Source organism: Macaca mulatta, chromosome 7 (genome assembly GCF_049350105.2).
Source record: "Macaca mulatta isolate MMU2019108-1 chromosome 7, T2T-MMU8v2.0, whole genome shotgun sequence".
NCBI lineage: Eukaryota > Metazoa > Chordata > Mammalia > Primates > Cercopithecidae > Macaca > Macaca mulatta.
The window spans coordinates 39,258,434-39,277,219 of NC_133412.1; the positions used below are offsets into that span (position 1 = coordinate 39,258,434).

The following is an 18,786-nucleotide window of genomic DNA, read 5'->3' on the forward strand; positions in this document are numbered from 1 at the left end:
ATCAGCCAATGCTATACATTCAACATCACTATCTACTCATCATCTTCTCATTTAACCTTCTACTACCCCTACCCAAAAAAACTAAATACAGATTTATAGGAAAAGGGTCACTGAGCATTACCAAGTTACCAGGAAAGGGAATACTCAAACAGGTTCACTCCCTTACCTGCCATTTTGAAATTTAAAAAGCTCTAAAACCCCAAAGATTTTTCTGGAAGTTTGGTGTCAAAACTCATTTGGCAGCAAAACCTGACCTGAATTGATATGAAACTATTAATAATTTCTATTTTTCCCATTTGACGTGAATATTCATCAGTTTTGCTGCAGAAATATTAATGTGTTTACAGAGGGTTATCTCAAAACATGTAAGGATATTAGACATTAACACCACGTGTTCCGTATCACCTTTCTAAAATCTAAAAACATTCTGAATATGAAACCAAAGTGTTTCCCATTAGTTACTGTGAACCAATAAAAGTATTTCCTATTAACCGTTTTTTCTCATACCTCTGTTTGTATGTGAGGATGTCCCATGGTGTATGGTTCATTATCAAGGCAGGAGCAGATCCCTCATGGTAATCAGAAAAAGTTATGACAGTTGAATGTTCGGCAGTGTTTACATCCACCAAGATACCCCCATTCTATTGTAGGAAAGAAAAAAAAAAGTATGTTTGATGTACTGGTTTAATCTACACTTACATATGGAATTTCAATATTATGTAAAACACAAAAGCTTTTTTTTCTTTTTTCTTTTTTTTTTCGAGACAGAGTCTCGCTGGAGTGCGGTGGCGCCATCTCAGCTTACTGCAGCCTCCGCCTCCGCCTCCGCCTCCCAGATTCAACCAATTATCCTGCCCCAGCCTTCCGAGTAGCTGGGATTACAGGCATGTGCAACAATGCCCAGCTAATTTTTGTACTTTTTAATAGAGATGGGGTTTCACCATATTGGCTAGGCTGGTCTCGAACTCCTGACCTCATGATCCACCTGCCTCAGCCTCCTAAAGTGCTGGGATTACAGGCGTGAGCTTCCCCACTCAGCCTGTTTTCTTAAGTTCTTACTGAAAAGCAAACTGGCTTTGATCTGTTACAAATATATGTTGGCATTACATATTGATATAGCAGGACCTTCAAATAATTACCAGTAAATTTTGATAGCATGGTTTACTGAAATATCTCAAAGCAAATTTTAAAAATCAAAGACATTTTATTTTAAAATATGAAAACTTACCAGATCTTCTAAGCTCAATAAAGTGCCATTATCCTGTCGGTTATAGAAGAACGGTTTGGAAGATCCTTCACAGCCCACCACTCTCACACAAAGTTTGCCTGACAAATTTTCAGGCCAAAATGGAAGGCACTATAAATATAAAAGTTATTATCAGTCTTAAGGATAACACTGTAATATAATAAATAAGACATTAACTAATTAAATTTTCAATTCTGATTCTGATCTTGATTAAATTATTATGAAGCTTCTAAAAATATGTCCTCCACATCTCTTAGTAAGATTACTGACAATATAATGACTATGAAACCAAAGAAACTGCATCAGGAGAATACAGATATATTAGTCTATATGTATTTATGGTATAATTGCAGTATGAGAAACTGAAGAGTCTGTTGATTAAGAATTATAAAATTCATTATTATTTAAAAATTGTATTTAAAAATTATAATCTCATTTGCTTTTGTGTATATCCACTTTAATTCACTAATACACGATGAATTCTTTCACAGAGTATCTTATCCTAGATAAACCAGAAAGACAACTGAACGCAGAGGAAAGAACACCACAGACCTTGCTGGAAGTTCTGACACCATCCTCCTAGATGTCTGATATTAATCAGACCATATACTTACTTCTTTAAGCCTCAGTTTTTACTGAATATTTCATTCCTAACACAAAATGTCCTTCTGTTATAGAATACTAGGTAAATTCTATTTCTGAATAAAAAATACTACTGTAATCAAACCCACAGCAAAGATTAAAAAAAAAAGAAGCATTTATTTGTTGCTGAGTTTAAGGAGATCATTCTAAGTGTCTTGAACACACCACGCTCTTAGAGCTTTTGGTTCATATTGTAATTAGAATCCCTCCTTTTCAGTCTTTTGCTAAAAATTTTTAAAATAATTTTAGAATCTTTTTTGCACAGTAGAAAGTGACCTTCATCCGGAGAGTCAGCTGGTTTGGTTGAAAACTCAGTCAAGATCAAGCACCAGTGCTCATCTTTGCACCTGTCCTCTTCTGGCACACATTCCCCCATTTGCTTCACCTCCTGGAATCTTACTGAGCATGAAGAGCTTAGTTCAAATCCCACCTTTTCTGTGAAACTTTTATCTTTTGATCCACAACACCATGATTTCAACTACCAATGACTTTATCAATCTTGGAAAAGTCTCCTTTTCAGTAAAGTGAGAGAGCGGAATTTTAGCTAATTTTCAAAGAAATTTCCAGCTCACCTATTCAGAAATTCTATAACCACCTATAACTTAGCATGTGCTATCTATCTCTCTATGTGCTGACTTTTACTACTCTTTTAAGACAATAGCTTCTTGAATATAGAGACATTATCTTGACTATGGAGACACCATATAATACATAATCTCTATGTACTTTTTACAGTACATAGCTACATTCTACACATATAGGAAGAATTAGAAAAAACTATTAATGATCTAGACTGGGCTAGTGTAGGTATTATCAAAACTTTTCTTCTTTTTTTAAAAATATAGTATGAAAAAAATCTTTCAAAGCTGGCTGTCATATTTCAACACATAAATATGATAGAGTCTGAAAAAGAGGTATATACAATTCTTATTTAGATGTCAATATTTACTTGTATATTTTAGGAACCAGTTGTAATAAAGAAAAATGTTACCTCTGAAGAAGCAATATAGTTCCATTTATTAGTTGGCATTGAGCCATCAGATGCAATCTCGCCAACTTCTAGTTCTAAAGATGACTTGTTTGCAATGGTACAAAAGGGAGTCAGGGTAACTATTCGCGAAAGGTTGAAACTGCTCATTTTGATGCTAACACCAACCTGTGGAAAGGAAACAAGCTTATTTTCCAGTTTTTTCAATGTCTTTGAAATACACACACATCCCCTCATTCACACACAAACTTCTTAACATATTTTAAAATAATAATTCTTAAATAAAGCAACTATAAGTTACATTCTACTACAGATTATCGTCTAAGAAAAAAGAATTTTAGTTCCTTAGTTTTGCTCCATCAGAAACAATTCAAGAAATATCAATTAGTAATTTAACGACTTGTAATGACAGACTTAGTATGTCTAGAATTCCCTACTTTTTAAAATTTCAAACATAAATTGCTTTACAATTAGTGTACAAGTTTTATTATCTGTTATTAGTAAAACAAAAATTTTGAAGTAGTAATAAAATAGGTTAATTGGCATCAGATTACTAAAATTTTCATACTAGTCAAATTTAAGATTTAAGAAATGTCTGGCAAGGGGTGGCATAGAATAAGGATTCTACCATACTGTGAATATTTACCAAGTTGCTCACTTGGATGGATTAAACTCACTGTCTTAAACTTAGACAAATTCAGGTTTTGCTCTGGTATCAGTGACCATAAAAATTTGTAGTGATAACAGCCCTCCCTCCACATTATCACTTTAAATTCAAATTTCTGTACACTTTAGGAGCCAACTTGTTTGTTGAACTGTAGAAAAGGTGAATGGAATCAAAGGTAAATAAGGAAGCAGAATCTTACCAGGTACTCCATATTGTTGGCAGGACACTTCACACACCCATAACTTCCCACTGTATCCAATGAGAAACTACTGGACCAGGCACTAGTTGAAATTTTTAATTGTACCTATACCAGAGAGCACATATCGTCATATAAGCAATCTAAAACACTATAATAATTTTATTTGAGAGAAAGTTGCTGGACTACTAGAAATTTCTTTAGTACTGTGGGACACAGAAAAATATAATCAAAGCCATACTGCAAACAGGTAACAGAGCCACAAAAAACTCTAGGGAACAATAAAACAAAAACATAGTTCTGACTTTCTCATTCACCTATGCAATGAGTACAGTAAACCTAGATACCAATAAGATTCTGTATTGTTTTTAAGAAGAATTATAATGCAAAATGATGTTTTCCAGTGATAGACTTATGATACAGAGCTAACAAATCTTTAAAGTCTTAGCATATAGAGAATTTATGTCTTTAACATTATTCAGCAGACACTACATTAAAGACATTGTGATAGGCAGAATGGAAGACAATAGGACACAGTTCCTGTCTTCAATGAGCTTCCAACTAGACAGACTAGGAAATACATACTAAAAATTATGATACAAGACTCAATGGGATAAGAGCCATACAAGAGGCAAAAAATGCTATAGAAGTGAGAGGATAGTTTACTTCTGATTCTGGGATTTAGATAAAATTTTATAGAAGAGATCAAACTGTGCCCTTGTATTAATCTCACCCTCATCCATCCAATTAGTTTGTAAAAAACTTGAGGACAACTAGAGGTCAGACACATAAACAAGCAATTACAATACCACGTGTTAACCAACACTCAAAGAGAGTGGAGTTCCCAAAGCATCACCTGTTGGAAATGCAAAGTCTCAAACCATATCCAGACCTACTGAATCAAACTGTAGAGACAGGACCCAGTAATCAGCGTTTAAAACCCTTCAGGCGCCAGGTGCAGTGGCTCACACCTGTAATCCCAGCATTATGAGAGGCCGAGGCTGGCAGACCACCTGAGGTCAGGAGTTTGAGACCAGAATGGCCAACATGGTGAAATCCCATCTCTACTAAAAATACAAAAATTAGCAGGGTGTGGCGGCAGGCACCTGTAATCCTAGCTACTTGGGAGGTTGAGGCAGGAGAATTGCTTGAACCCGGGAGGCGCAGGTTGCAGTGAGCCAAGACCGTGCCATTGCACTCCAACCTGGGCAACAAGAACAAAACTCCATTTCCTTTTTTGTTTTTGTTTTGTTTTGCTTTTTGAGATGGGGTCTCACTCTGTTGCCCAGGCTGGAGTGCAATGGCACAATCTCAGCTGACTGCAACCTCTGCCTCCCAGGTTCAAGCGATTCTGCCTCAGCTGCCCGAGTAGCTGGGATTACAGGGGCCTGCCACCATGCCCAGCTAATTTGGTTTCACCAGCTGGTCAGGCTGGTCTCGAACTCCTGACCTCAGGTGATCCACCAGTCTCGGCCTCCCATAGTGCTGGCTGGGATTACAGGTATGAGCCACTGAGCCTGGCCAAAACTCCATCTCATAAAAAAAAAAAAAACCTTCAGGTGATTCTAATATACACTGAAATTTGAGAACCACTACTCCTATAAGAACACGGATGGGATGTCTAGGCCCATTTTAAATGGTTAGAAAATCTTCATATATATCAGGCTTGAGCAGAATGACAAATGAACAGCAGATAATCAGGGATGATGAGGAAGACAGAAAAAAAAAACAGGGAAAGAGGCACTGTAGGCAAAGGGTGCAGCATATACAAAAGCCTAGAGGTGAGTCCTTGAGAAAGTGTGTGGTGAGGGATACCAAAACATAAGCCTGAAGAGGAAAGAAGGGACCAGAGCATAAAGGACGAGGCTTAGGCATTAGGTTTCTCTCCCAAAGGCCTGGCTGAGTGCTTCACACATAGGAAGACTCATCTAATATACGCCAAATTCAATGGTAACTTCTTTAAAAATGCCATTTCATCACCGGTAAAGTAAATAAATTCAAGCTATTCTATCTACTATACTACTACTACTACCACTACTACTACTACTACTACTACTACCACTACTACTACTTCTTCAAGAACAGAGGTAACTCTATAGGCATTGGAGAAAAAGGCAACTCAGTCTCAGGAAACCTATTGGTTCCTAACATCCCACTTGATTATGCTTTTCTTAAGTCTCCTTGAACCTAATTCATACCAATGGCATTTAGCAAATAGGTTAGCATGGTTTTAGGGAAGGCAAATGACTCCCAAGTTTCTAGATTAGGAATTTATCTGCTTTAACTTATTATGTGAACAAAACCACACCTTATTTTTAGTAAAAATGTTCTTCTTCTTAAAAGAGAATAAAATAATATCCCTGAAATCAGCTGGATGTTTCACATGAGTATCTTCTGAACGATACTGAAGAACCCGGGAAGTCTTGTTGATTAGCCAATAGGGACTAAAGACAGACAGCACCATCCGGCTGCCAATTCGCCTGACATGGACTGACAGGTCAACTGTCGTCACTTCTGTGGAGTCAGAAGAAAAACACACAGGAAAGAATTCTGGAAGTGTATCACGTATGCGGAAATGTCCATTCCAGTTTTTGCCCTGGTATTTCATCAGGACTAATTCCATTATTTCACCACTGATTCTTGAATGCAGAACATCAGCAGTACTGCCTTCTGCCAGCTCATGAGTTTCTGCTGTTCCCTAAAAACAAACAAAAATTTGCTTAGTAACTTTTTAAAACCTCTGAAATAACAAAATTCATATTTTTCACAAATGCTAAATAACCTACCAGATGCAGGTAAACTGCTAAGTCTTCTGTGAAGTACCAAGGTTACATTTTACAAATGTCCAGTACTCACTAAGGACTAAAAAGAAAATACTACACCATAGCCAAAGGCAGAAACTGATTTTGGCCATTAGGAGACTAACAGCCTAAATTTTTTGTGAAAAAATCAGGTCTGTATCAAGAGTCAAAGACTAAATTCAGGAAGCCTGGCTGTTGTCCATGAGAGCTGTCATTAAATGAGCCACTGAACTGCCTGGCCTTCAGTTTTATCCTCTAATTATAGACCATGCCTAATGGTTCCCATATGAATGGAATAAGAAAACTACTCTTATTCACTGGTCAGGTAAAAAATTACTCTGACAAGTTATCTAAGTAAGGTGGAATTACTTGAAAAATGAGTAATAACCTATAAACCAGGTTTCCTTACTAAAAACCCCTCTTATATAAACACTATTTAATTCTTACAAAATACTCTTATATAAATATTATTTAATTCGTTTTATTAATTTTGTCTCCACAACTCAGGAATGGCTCATTGTCGGATTAAAAAACATGTAGGTTCCAAACACTTTCCAGATTTTAGTATTTTAAAATATACTGCCATATGGAAATTTTAAAATATTTATTATACAACATTACTAGAAAATCTTTATTACTTCTTAAGACAGACAGTAATTATTTTTTTATTTTCCAAGGTTTATTTTCAACAGAACCTTGAAGAAATAATCACAATGTTGACTTTAAAATAAAAACTTTAAACTAAGATGAAATATTTTCTCATTTTTTCCTCTATTTTAGTTAATGGAATTTTACTTAATTAATAAAGAGATGATCATGCTTCTTAATTTAAGGAAGATGCAGTAAAGAGGCAGGGATCAAAAAGCCAAACTGCCTAGGCTCAAATCCCAGCTCTACCACTTCCTAGCTACGGGACCTTGAGCGAGTCACTTAACCCATTTCAACTCAGTTCTCTTATATGTAAAATGGGCCTAACAACAGTACCTACATCAGGAGGTTATTATAAACGGTAAATAGGCTAGTACATGTAAAGTACCCAGAGCAGTTCCTAGCACATAGTAAATGTTATGCCAGTTTTTGCTATCGTTAGTATTATGAAGGCATTATACATTACACATACGCTATATAAAACACTGACCTCAATTAAAAATGCCATAAAACAAAATCAGAATTTACTCTGGGCAACAATAAAAATCAAACAAAATGCAAGAGACATACCTCAAGTAAATATCTTAGAGAATATGGGAGAAGATTCCGCAAAGTGAGAGAAGGATAAAGATGAATAATGTAAGCTACATCCCAGTCTTCCCCATGTGTACATATGTAGCTTAATTCATCAGGCAGAGCAACTGTATTCACTATGAGAGGTAAGAAGCTGACTTCTACTGATGGACACTGCAACATGCATCTGACTTCCCTGCTCCTATGAAGTTCTTCCTTCCAAGAAATGTAAGTGGTGGATTCCTTGTACTGATGCTCTAAGATTCCAGCTGGCTGGATAAACAACTGACATCTGCAGAAGGAGGAAACAGTGACAATAAAGTTTTGATTCAGAACTTAAAAAAAAGAATCTCATTAAATCTTCCTGACAACCCTACAAGATAGGTGCTATTATTCCTATTTTTACAGATGTATAGATGAGGAAACCAGGGCTCTAGGTTAGGAAATTCACCCAAAATCACATAGCTAACTTATGGAGGAACTTTCCTAAGAAAAAACAAAAAACAAACAAACAAACAAAAACTCTGTAAACAAAGACAACTTAAAAAATTTTTTCACTTCAAATACAAAGGCAATCTAATAAAAATACTCAGAAAATTTCTGATATCAAATATACAATAAAGAATTTTCACCTGATAAATTCAATGATAATATAAATGTGTATCTCAATGTAAGACTAAATTATGTCTTAAAACTGGCTTTTACCAATCTTTAGATAATAAAAATATGAAGTTATTTTCCAGAATATAAATCCCCAACTCAGTACATTTAAAGTTCAATACATTTCAAGAATTATCTACCTATATGAATCTAAAGGAACATGGAACTCCTCTTCAGGTCTGGCTATCCCAATGCGCTCCAATAGCTTAACATTCTTAACAAATTTATAGATGATAAATGCAATGGAGAAATGGTTTTTGATCTGTTGGACAAAAAAAAATACAAGTTTTTTTAAAGATATGTAAGTTCGAAAGAAAAATGAGAGCCACAAGCAAATACGTTTAGATCTAAAAAATTTCAAACTCAATATTGGAAGATATTTTTATTGGCAATTGAAAAATTTTAGGGTATTTAAGTGCTACATATATTAAACATAATGTTTATGTGGCAGTTGAAAACTAAGATATTCAAATGCTCCATATATTATAAGCTTATGTTTAGTATTGGTCTATATTATCTTTCAAATATGTATTATTCTCTGAAGATTTAAGCCATTTTTTCTCCAAGACAATCTTTTCTCAATGCATCATGTGTAAAAACTAAACAAAAATGGATAGCAAAAAAATCATGAGAAAAATAGTACAACTATCTTTTCTTGACAACAGTCTGTTATGCATTGGAACAAATAACAAACTAAAAGATAACAATGTCCAAAATTTGAAACCTTTTCATTTTTATCTGATGTTACAGGTAGGAAAAAAACGTTCTTTTGTTGACCATATGCTGAAACCTGTAGTAATACACAGAAAAAGAAAAACTTTGGATAAAACCTTAAAAGTAGAAAAAATATTTACACAGATTAAGATGCTAAAATGTTTTTCAGAGGAATAGATCATTCCAATATGCCTTCATACATACTTGAAAAATATAATCCAAGTGACATACAAAGAGAATGGAATGTTTCCTAACTACAATTACAATAATCCTCGGTTCTGAATATTTAAAGGAATATACCAAAAAAGCTTTATTAATTTTAAATTTATCTTAACAGACAGACAACAAAAATGAGCTTTAAGTAAACAAAACTATAGACATTTAAAATAAATATTACCAAAGCAAGCTGGACAGTAAAAAGAAGCCATTTCCATTTACTATTTATTTCTGAATAATTACTATTTATTTCTGAATAATCAGTATTGACCTAATGAAGTTTTACTATATTCCTATATTCAGTTAAATAATTCAACATTTCTTGATACACTGAAAGGGATACAATTCACTTTGAAGTATTACCTGTAGAGGAGAGCGAAGAGTAATTACTTTATTCCCTTCAGTTGCATCAATCTGTACCAAGACAGAGTCAGAATGACTGGCATTGGGATTCCGTACATTATACAATCGCCGTCCAGGTCTGGCCACAGGGATATTTGCAACTTCTGTATATCCATGAGGTACTAAGGCAGTGCATAAGTGAAAAGAATTCCAAATATTAATTTGCCAATGTTTCTCTATGACAGAATAATCATTAGTACCTCAAAATAATGATGAGTATTTTTCTTCATCACTAGAAATGATCACCACAAATTGCTTTTCTAAGACTCATAAACTAAAAAAAGGAGACCAGTTACTGTTATAAAATTTTTGACCGAAAACAATTTTTCTTGGGGTTTTGAATATAAAAACAAAATCCAACTTATTTCTTATTCTCTCAATTATACAGCAACAATCTTTTTCTTTGTCACAGTGTCAATACTGTAAGACTTCTGAATACAGCTATTTTCTCTCCTCATTAAACTCCAATCTTTTTAAAAATACATTATATATATATAAAAAACATACATTATATATATGTTATTTAAGGGCATAAAAATAATCTAGTTTTGTAAAGTATTTCTTAATAAAGTTTAAATTTTCTCAAGTTTAGAAAACAAGAAACAAGAGGTTAGCAATTATACGTTTCAAATGTTGTATCTCCAGATATCTGCAGCAAAATGTTTTTTCACATTTTATTAAAAATAAGCCCACACCAACAACTGCTAAGATGCCCTTAGAAGAAAATAAATATAGCATACCAATGGTCAGAGTGAAGAAGGAGCTTTCTTGACGACTCAATATAGATAGGTTCCCTTGACTTGAAGGTACCATGCTGGCATATTCCAGTTCCAAATTCTGGCCAGCATCAACATCAAAAATATCACTTTTCTCTGGGAAGCCCATTACTCTGAGATTACAATTGGGCTTCACCTTAATGGGAACACCTACAGCATTTTTTACCGTAAAAGGAGCTCTGTCCTTTAAAGAGTAGTCAAAAGTAGAAGCAGTGCCCTCTGAAAAACCCTGAAAAGGAACATATCATCACAGTTAAATTTTTGAAAAGTATACATTATTTCCAAAACGTATACCATCATTACACATTTTTTGGAAGCTAATTTTGATGACAAAAAAATTACATGTTTCATTTTTAAAATTCCACTTGAAATATTCTAAGCAAGATTCAGACATACTTTTGCTAAATTGTTGAAAATATTAAGACAACTTTTCGATATTGTTATATTCATTGTATTTCCTGAAGAAATATGAATTGCCATTTGTGGCTCAGGAATAAAATCATCTCCTGGCAGCAAACTTTTATCCTGAACTGGGTTCTTCTTTACCTATGAAGAAAAATAACAGACCAAATTTAAATTATTAGCCAGTTGATAATAAAATAAAAATGCTAGAGTTCAGTTCTCTTAAACTGATCACTTTATAGTAATGCTTCACAAAAGTATTATTTTCAAAAATATACCATGCTTCACTTTGATTTCATGGAAATCAGCGTTCATTCTTTCAGGGTATAGTCCAAGCATGAGGAAAAGTTTAGAATTATGCCATGAAATTATTCAAAGCCAGCTACAATATTTGTCTCTTATGCATTCCTCAGAGCACAGCTATTTCTTCAGTGTCACCCAACTGGTGATTATGTGTTGATGAGCAATCTAAGAGGACCCTGAAGTCTAAATTGGTACCTATTAGAGGTGCCACCTGGAAATGTTTCTTTCTGTTTTTTAACCCAATAACACCTTCAAATAAGTAGTATTAATATAATAAACACTTAACTAGCCATCAGATTCCATCAGCTTTTGTTCTAGTAGCATTTCAAAAGCCTTGTAAAACATTCTTTGTTAGCCTCCCTATGCCAGAGAAAGGCAGGTCAGAAAAGTATTCTTTATTGAGAGGAAATTGGAACACAGGTTAAGTGACTTATCTTTAACAAAAGAATATGTGGAGTCAGTTTCAGCGCCCGACTCCTTAGTAAGGCTGCCCCAAAGAAGTATGCTATGACAATTTCTTAACAATATATGACTCTAGTTCCTTTTAATCAAGAAATAATGTGCTTCAGTATCTAGGTTTCTGAGGTGTTCTCAAAAAATAACATAAAAAGATAACACAAAAGAGTTCATTAACAATTCTCAAATATTCTGGTCTTACCCTTAAAAATCACTGATTACACTAAGAGTTTCATTTATGTTGTATCTAGCAATATGTACTCTACTAACAATTAAAACTGAAAAAAATTAAATATTCATTTAAAAATAAAAATTACATGCTAATATAAATAACATTTTTAATCAAAAATAACAATTTAAAAATACAGTGAGAAGAGGAACATACACAAATCTCTTTACTGCCTGCCTTAAGGGAAGACAGATAAATTCTCGTTTCTGTTCTGCATTCAATCTGTTGCAATATCACATTCATGTAGTCTCTGGAAAACTCCACTCTACACTCATAAGAGAATGAGAATGAAAATGATACATGAAAAGAGTTCTGACCTCATGGACAGAGCCCTTAAAAGGGCTTCAAGGATCCTAGACCACATCTTAAGAATCACTGAACCAAAAACTAAGAATGAATATGCATAGTATCATTCTATCCAAAGATATTTTAAGATTTCCTTACATGAAGTCTTAAATTCCACTGTCTCTTCCCCTCCACTCTCTCAATCAGGGGCTCCCAGACAGCATGGATCTCATTGTAATAGTGCACCTGGAAAGACACACACAAAATTATAAGACAGTCTTTTGGCTTTAAATACATATTTCGGTAACTAATAGGAAAACTATTGAGTAATTAACATTATATATCATTAGCCATTTAAAAAACCCATCTAACAATATATAGAGTGTATTTTCCTTTACTCTCTTACTCTGTTGTCATAAACAAATTATTTAGCAAATCAATCTTTAAAAAATAATTATCAAAAAAATACATTGACAAATTAAATGTCAGAATAAAATATCTATTCACATATGTACTCATGGTGGCCATGCACAAACAAGAAAAGTGTATACATCTTAATTCCAAAACTGCACTTTCAGGAAGTTGTCTCTGAAGGTATTAAGTGATGTGGCCATACCTGTAGTGTCACGTCAGCAGTAGCAGCCATTAGAGAAGTCCAATTTTTAATATTTCCTGAAAACTTAGACTCTGCCAATAATAAAGGTACAGTTCGATGTCCAAGGCCACATTCTAAGGTAACTTGAATGGATTCTACAACAACACCACAATTTTCCTCTATCAATGAATGTTCAATGTCTTTGAAACTTTCTGTTACTTCTGTTGCCATGTCAACACCAAGAAACCAAGTGTTATAATCATTAATCGATTTGACACCCCAAAGATTTTCCATTTCCTTAGATGTATCTTTGGATTCATCTTCCTTTGTTTTTGGAGACAATGCAGCCATGATTGTCATCACAGTATTAAGAATTATGGGTGAAATCTTTAAAAAAGAAAACAGAAAAATATTTATAATAAATTCTTTCCCAGATGAGAATATATACATACATGATTTTAAGTGACATACATTATTTATAAGTGACATTTTTAAATTAAATTAATTTTAATTTTAAATTAAAGTAACTAATTTAAATTTTGAATAAATTCGTAACCAAGAAAAACAAGAGAGAACACAAAATTATGTGTCAAGCCAAGTAATCATGCAGCACTGACTTCTACTCAGGTTATCTGGAATTGAGTAACTAATATTATATGTCGGTAGTCAAAATCTAAAGTTAAACTGATCAATTCAGAGCAAAATAGTGTTATGTGAATAGACAAGTATAGAAACATAAACAAATTCATTTTAAAATCAGCTACATGAACTAAGCCAAAGTGTGTGACCCTTGTCAAGATATACATAAATATCGGTATGCAACAAGATCTTTAAAAAAAAAAAGAAAAGGGAGAAAAAGATATAAATTTGCCTTACTAAAACTAGAAGACTGGAAATCACAGCTCTCCTCTGACTTACTCCAAGATCTGCAAATTTCTTATTATCTTTGGATAGTGCCTTTCTTTGCTCACTTCCCTCACCTCCTATTACTGCACCTTAGTTCTACACTGATGATATCTTCTATGCCCAACACCTTCTCAGCCTACCCTCCACACTGCCACCAGCATAATTTTTCTACAACCCAAAGCTGAATATGTCATTCTGTTTAAAATCTTCATCAAGTTCCCATAACTTTTGTATCCCACAGGATAAAATTCAAACTTTCTTTAGCTTAATGTGCAAAGCTCTTTGTGGCCTAGTGCCTATTCAACCACCTAGCCAGAATTCTCCCAAAGTTTGCGAAATACTAAGTTAAGTAAGTTAACTGTATCCCTTTATTGTTCACTTCTCACAATCCTTACTTAAAATGTAAAGCGATAAATTATATAATCAAAAGCAAGATCTAGTATGTACTGCTTTTCTAACTTGTCAACTTTTTTCCTTGTCTTACTAATGTCATTTATAATTAATGCTTCCAGTCTTACAACTCCACCACACCATTCTCTCCAGCCATATGTGACCACCCCTCTAAATCTTAACGGATTTTCTCACACCTCTGCCTTTGTGCATATTATCAGTTCTGTCTGGATTAACCATTCCATACTCTCCATCTATTTAATCTCCCTTCAAAACTCACATCAAATAGTCCTGCTTCTACATAGCTTTGCCTGATGTCCTGGTCTGAATTAAAGGTCCCATACCTGTGCTCTCAACTAAATCTTGGCCATGCCTCTAGCACTGAAAGCCGTAATCTCTGATTTCTTTCCTTCTCCCACATATGTCATTAAGTTTTTTGACAGCAGGGGCTACATATCCCCAATGCCTTGTAAAGGACATTTTTTTTATAAACAGTAAAAGCTCAAAAATGTTTGTTGAATCAATCATAAATTTATGTACAAAGAATGGAAATTCTCACCAGCACCTAACTTAGTACCTTAAGAGAAAATACATGCAAATTCGAGTTTTCCCCTCATTTACTACTTTATATATTTTTAAAAGTAAATCCATTAACAATATATATTCTAAGACTATCCAGTATTTTAAAATGTTGAGAAAAAACTAAATTGATATTTACATGGTACTTCAAATGAAATGAGTTTGAGCCTCAGTTCAATCACTGTTGGTCACGGACCTATATAAGTAAAGCTATTGCCATTACTGGCATTAACCAATTAACCAAAAATTAAGCAATTAACCAAAAAAGGACTCATTTTTGTATCCTTTGTGCAGAGAAATAGATTGCAGAAAGTATCCTATATCTTCTATTCGTGACTGGGCATGAGCTCATACTTAAAGAACCTGAATACCATTGGAAAACAATTACTGTTTTTCGATACTTTAAATGCAGAGAAAAAAACAGTAAACTCTAATAATTATTTCTAGTGTACATCTGTCATTACAAATACTTGAAGCCAAATAATATAGTTATTAAATTCAATCAAATTATATATCAAATAAAAGCCTAAAAAGAACTTATTACAAATAAAGTAATAACAACCTCTTCTCTCCATCCTTTCTTCCCTTCTCTTCCCACCTGTCTCTTCCCTCCTCCAACTCAACCTCCCCAACACATGCATGCAAATATAATAGAGCAAAACTACCCCAATCATTTGTAGATATTAAAAAGTACAAACATTTGCATTAAAGAAAAATATACTTTCACGTTAGAAGTTACGGATTACTGAGTATGTGACTTGCATAATGCTTGAGTTATGAGAGACATCAAAAGATACTGTCTCAACTGCAAATATGCAATGTTGTGAAGAAAAAAAAGAATACGGTAAGTACTAACCTTAATTATAAATTCTTTAACCATAATATTTATATTTTGTTTTCCTGAAGCCCACATACATTTTTCCATAAATAAAGAACAGGGCTGCAAGACCTATAAACAGATAAACAAAATTCACATTTCCATAGATCCATTATATATGTAAAACACACAAGAACCATGTCTTACTTAACTTGGGATCTTTACAGCCTGCTATTACACTAAAAGCAAAAAAGCAAAAATAAATTAGCCGAGACTCTGTTGTGAAGACTCTTCTGAACTATGAGAAATCTGTGAACACTGGTAAATCACTTTAAGCAGTTCCGATTAATTTATCATGCCAAATCCTCAAGTAATAAAGCACATTTACTGTTTAAAATGTTTCTTTCTGCTAAAATAGTTTTTAAATTATAGACTCTATAAAATATACCTTTGAAATAACTATAAAAGTGAGCTAAAGACTGTGGTAAGGTAGGTAAGTAAACAGTTTCCAGATGTTTGACAGGTCAGTCTGAAATATCATATAAGGCCTTTATTAGAATAAAAGTCAAATCTTCAAATTGTGAAGCTATATTCTTATATATCACTAAAGAAATGAATAAATAAGCTTGTACCTGAACTGACTGGAGCAATTAGTACTGCATAATTGCCAGTTTTTTAAAAAATAGGATAAGGCCAGGTATGGTAGTGCATACCTATAATCCCGGCACTTTGGGAGGCCAAGGTAGGAGGACTGCTTGAGGCCAGGAGTTCAAGACCACCCTGCGCAACACAGCAAGACGCCTTCTCTACAAAAAAGTAATTAAAAAAAAAAAACTAGCTGGCTAGTAGTCCTAGCTACTTAGGAGGCTGAGGCAGAGGGATTATTTGAGCCCAGTAGTTTGAGGTTGAAGTGAGGTAAGATGGCATTACTGCACTACAGGCTGGGTGACGGAGTGAGACCCTTGTCCCTAAAAGAGAAAGAATTAGGAAGAGCTAATTGATATAAGCTTTTGGTGACATGTAAAAAGATTATCCTGTCAAAGAATATTTCATGATAATATTATAGACTTCATACTTTCTTTATGCAAGTCACTTTGTCCACATATTTTTTAAATTTAAAATACCACTGCAAATAAGTCACGTAATATAATGATTCTCTTACCATAAAATTATAAATACTACAAAATAATTGGTGTGGTAATTAACTGATTAAAATAATATTTTTCAATAATAATGTGAAAACATAATTGACATTCACTTTTAATAACAGAACACCATCACTTTTGGCGAGATGACTCCAATTTAATTTTTTTCATTCTAGGCCTAAATATTCATTCATTCATTCATTAGCTATACTCCAGTAAACAAAAGAAACAGTTGAAAAAGAATATTAATTTGTACTAAAATTCAAACACTACTCAACAGAAGATGGTATAATGAAAATAAAACTATTCTGGAGGTAGTCCCCAGTTCTGTCACTAGCAGCCATGGCTGTCATTTAACATCTTTGGAATTCAATATCTTTATATGTAAAACCCCAAGTTCACAATAAATAATCTCTAAAGTCCCTGCAGAACTCTCATATTATAGGATTCTATGAATCAACCATTTCTGACATTCTTCAACCCAAGATTAGGACACAAGGTAATTCTTACTGTGGTAATGTTTTTCCCTCTCTTTTCTCTGAGAAAAGGGCAAGCGAGCACTTTCAGATCTCTCACAGAAGCTTCCATCATCTGTTCGAGTTTGGATGTTGACAGAGAAAGGTTACATTGAAACGACGCTGTGAGAGCAGGAGCATCAGCCTTTGTCAGGCTGGCAACAAATACCACTTCTGGATCTGTGATCATGGCCTTTAAGGTCATATTTGGTCTAACAGAGTCATCTGAAGAAACAAACGACAGGAACCAGAAAAGTTTAAGGTAAGTCTTTTCATTTGACTACATGTTATCCACAAGTTGTTAACTTGTTCTCAATGTTTTTCTATAACAGATATGGTGAAACTGACAATATTAATTGGTTGATTAATACTAAGTATTAAATGATTATTAACAATTGCAGATTGAGCAAGATAAGGCAATCTGATCCCTGTCCCAAGAATATCATTACCACTCTGACCCAGGAAGAATAATCCTGTTTTGAAGTTTTTTTTTTTTTTCAGAATTAAAGTATGTGCATGTACACAGGCATAAGTATATACTATCTTGCAGGGGAAGGGGAAAACTGGAAAGAAGAATATCAAGAAGAGGAAAAGAGACCTAATAAAAGAGATTATTATTACTTGTTTCTTTCAATTTCACCCAGAAGTCCATAGTCAATATCATATAATCTATACTATAAATATATTCAAAGCATATATAAATATAGAGATACCAGATATGATCACTATTTTAAAGATATTAAAGGTAAATTTTAAAAATAGCATTCTTACCAGGATATATTAGTTTTCCAATCTGGGTTATATATTAGAGAGAAAAATATCTGACCTTAGACAATTATAATTTAACATAGAAAAGTCACTGATCTGGCAGGGGCAAGGTGTAATCCACAGCACTTTGGGAGGCAGAGGTGGGTGGATTGCTTGAGCCTAGGAGTTTGAGACCAGCCTGGGTAATACGGCAAAGCCACGTCTACCAAAAAAAAAAAAAAAAAAAAAAAAAAATACCAGGTGTGGTGGTGCACAACTGTGGACCCAAGCTACTCAGTAGGCTGAGGTGGGAGAATTGCTTGAACTCACATCAGGAGGTGAAAATTACAGTAAGCCAAGCTATATCACTGCCCTCTAGCCTAGGTGACAGAGTGAGAGCCTATGTCAAAAAAATTTAAAAAATATTTAAAAATTTTAAAAAAAGGAAAGAGGAGAGAAGAGGAGAGGAGAGAAAAGGAAAGGAAAGAAAAGGAAAGGAAAAGAAAGGGAAAGAAAAGAAAGAATCACTGATCTACTGGATAATGCTGGAATAAAAGAAGTATAGAGCTGAAAGTGGCTTCAGCATACACCAAGACCAGACATGCAAACTCTTCCAGAGTTTAAGGAGTTAAGCTGACATCCAGGGAAGTCCTGCTGGGTCCTCCAAAGTCCCCATGTTCTGCTTTAATGTTTCCAATTGTTCTTCAATGTGCTAGAATTCTCAACATGTTTTCTTTGAATAAGATTCCCCACATACAGACCACTAACCACTGACCCAAATTAACCTCATTTCTGGATCAGTAAAGAAATGTTCATGGCACAGTTGGAACCAAAGTGGAGTTTCCTGGCCATTAGTCCAATTTCTACTGTACCTCTCTCTTAAAAATA

At 34.0% G+C, this 18,786-nt stretch overlaps 1 protein-coding gene across 2 annotated transcripts in view; it reads right to left on the minus strand.

Annotated features, from left to right (window-relative positions):
- VPS13C (vacuolar protein sorting 13 homolog C) overlaps window positions 1-18,786 on the minus strand; it is a 193,209-nt gene that overhangs the window by 53,453 nt on the left and 120,970 nt on the right. For both annotated transcript variants that reach the window (XM_015142394.3, XM_077938707.1), the window contains exons 50-63: window positions 17,147-17,376; window positions 15,531-15,623; window positions 12,821-13,186; window positions 12,364-12,450; window positions 10,926-11,075; window positions 10,494-10,758; window positions 9,715-9,875; window positions 8,562-8,683; window positions 7,759-8,053; window positions 6,048-6,437; window positions 3,743-3,847; window positions 2,880-3,044; window positions 1,229-1,357; window positions 508-641 (exon numbers count right to left, since the gene is read on the minus strand). In XM_015142394.3, the coding sequence (XP_014997880.3) occupies window positions 508-641; window positions 1,229-1,357; window positions 2,880-3,044; window positions 3,743-3,847; window positions 6,048-6,437; window positions 7,759-8,053; window positions 8,562-8,683; window positions 9,715-9,875; window positions 10,494-10,758; window positions 10,926-11,075; window positions 12,364-12,450; window positions 12,821-13,186; window positions 15,531-15,623; window positions 17,147-17,376 (2,692 nt within the window). The remainder of the gene's footprint in view (window positions 1-507; window positions 642-1,228; window positions 1,358-2,879; window positions 3,045-3,742; window positions 3,848-6,047; window positions 6,438-7,758; window positions 8,054-8,561; window positions 8,684-9,714; window positions 9,876-10,493; window positions 10,759-10,925; window positions 11,076-12,363; window positions 12,451-12,820; window positions 13,187-15,530; window positions 15,624-17,146; window positions 17,377-18,786) is intronic.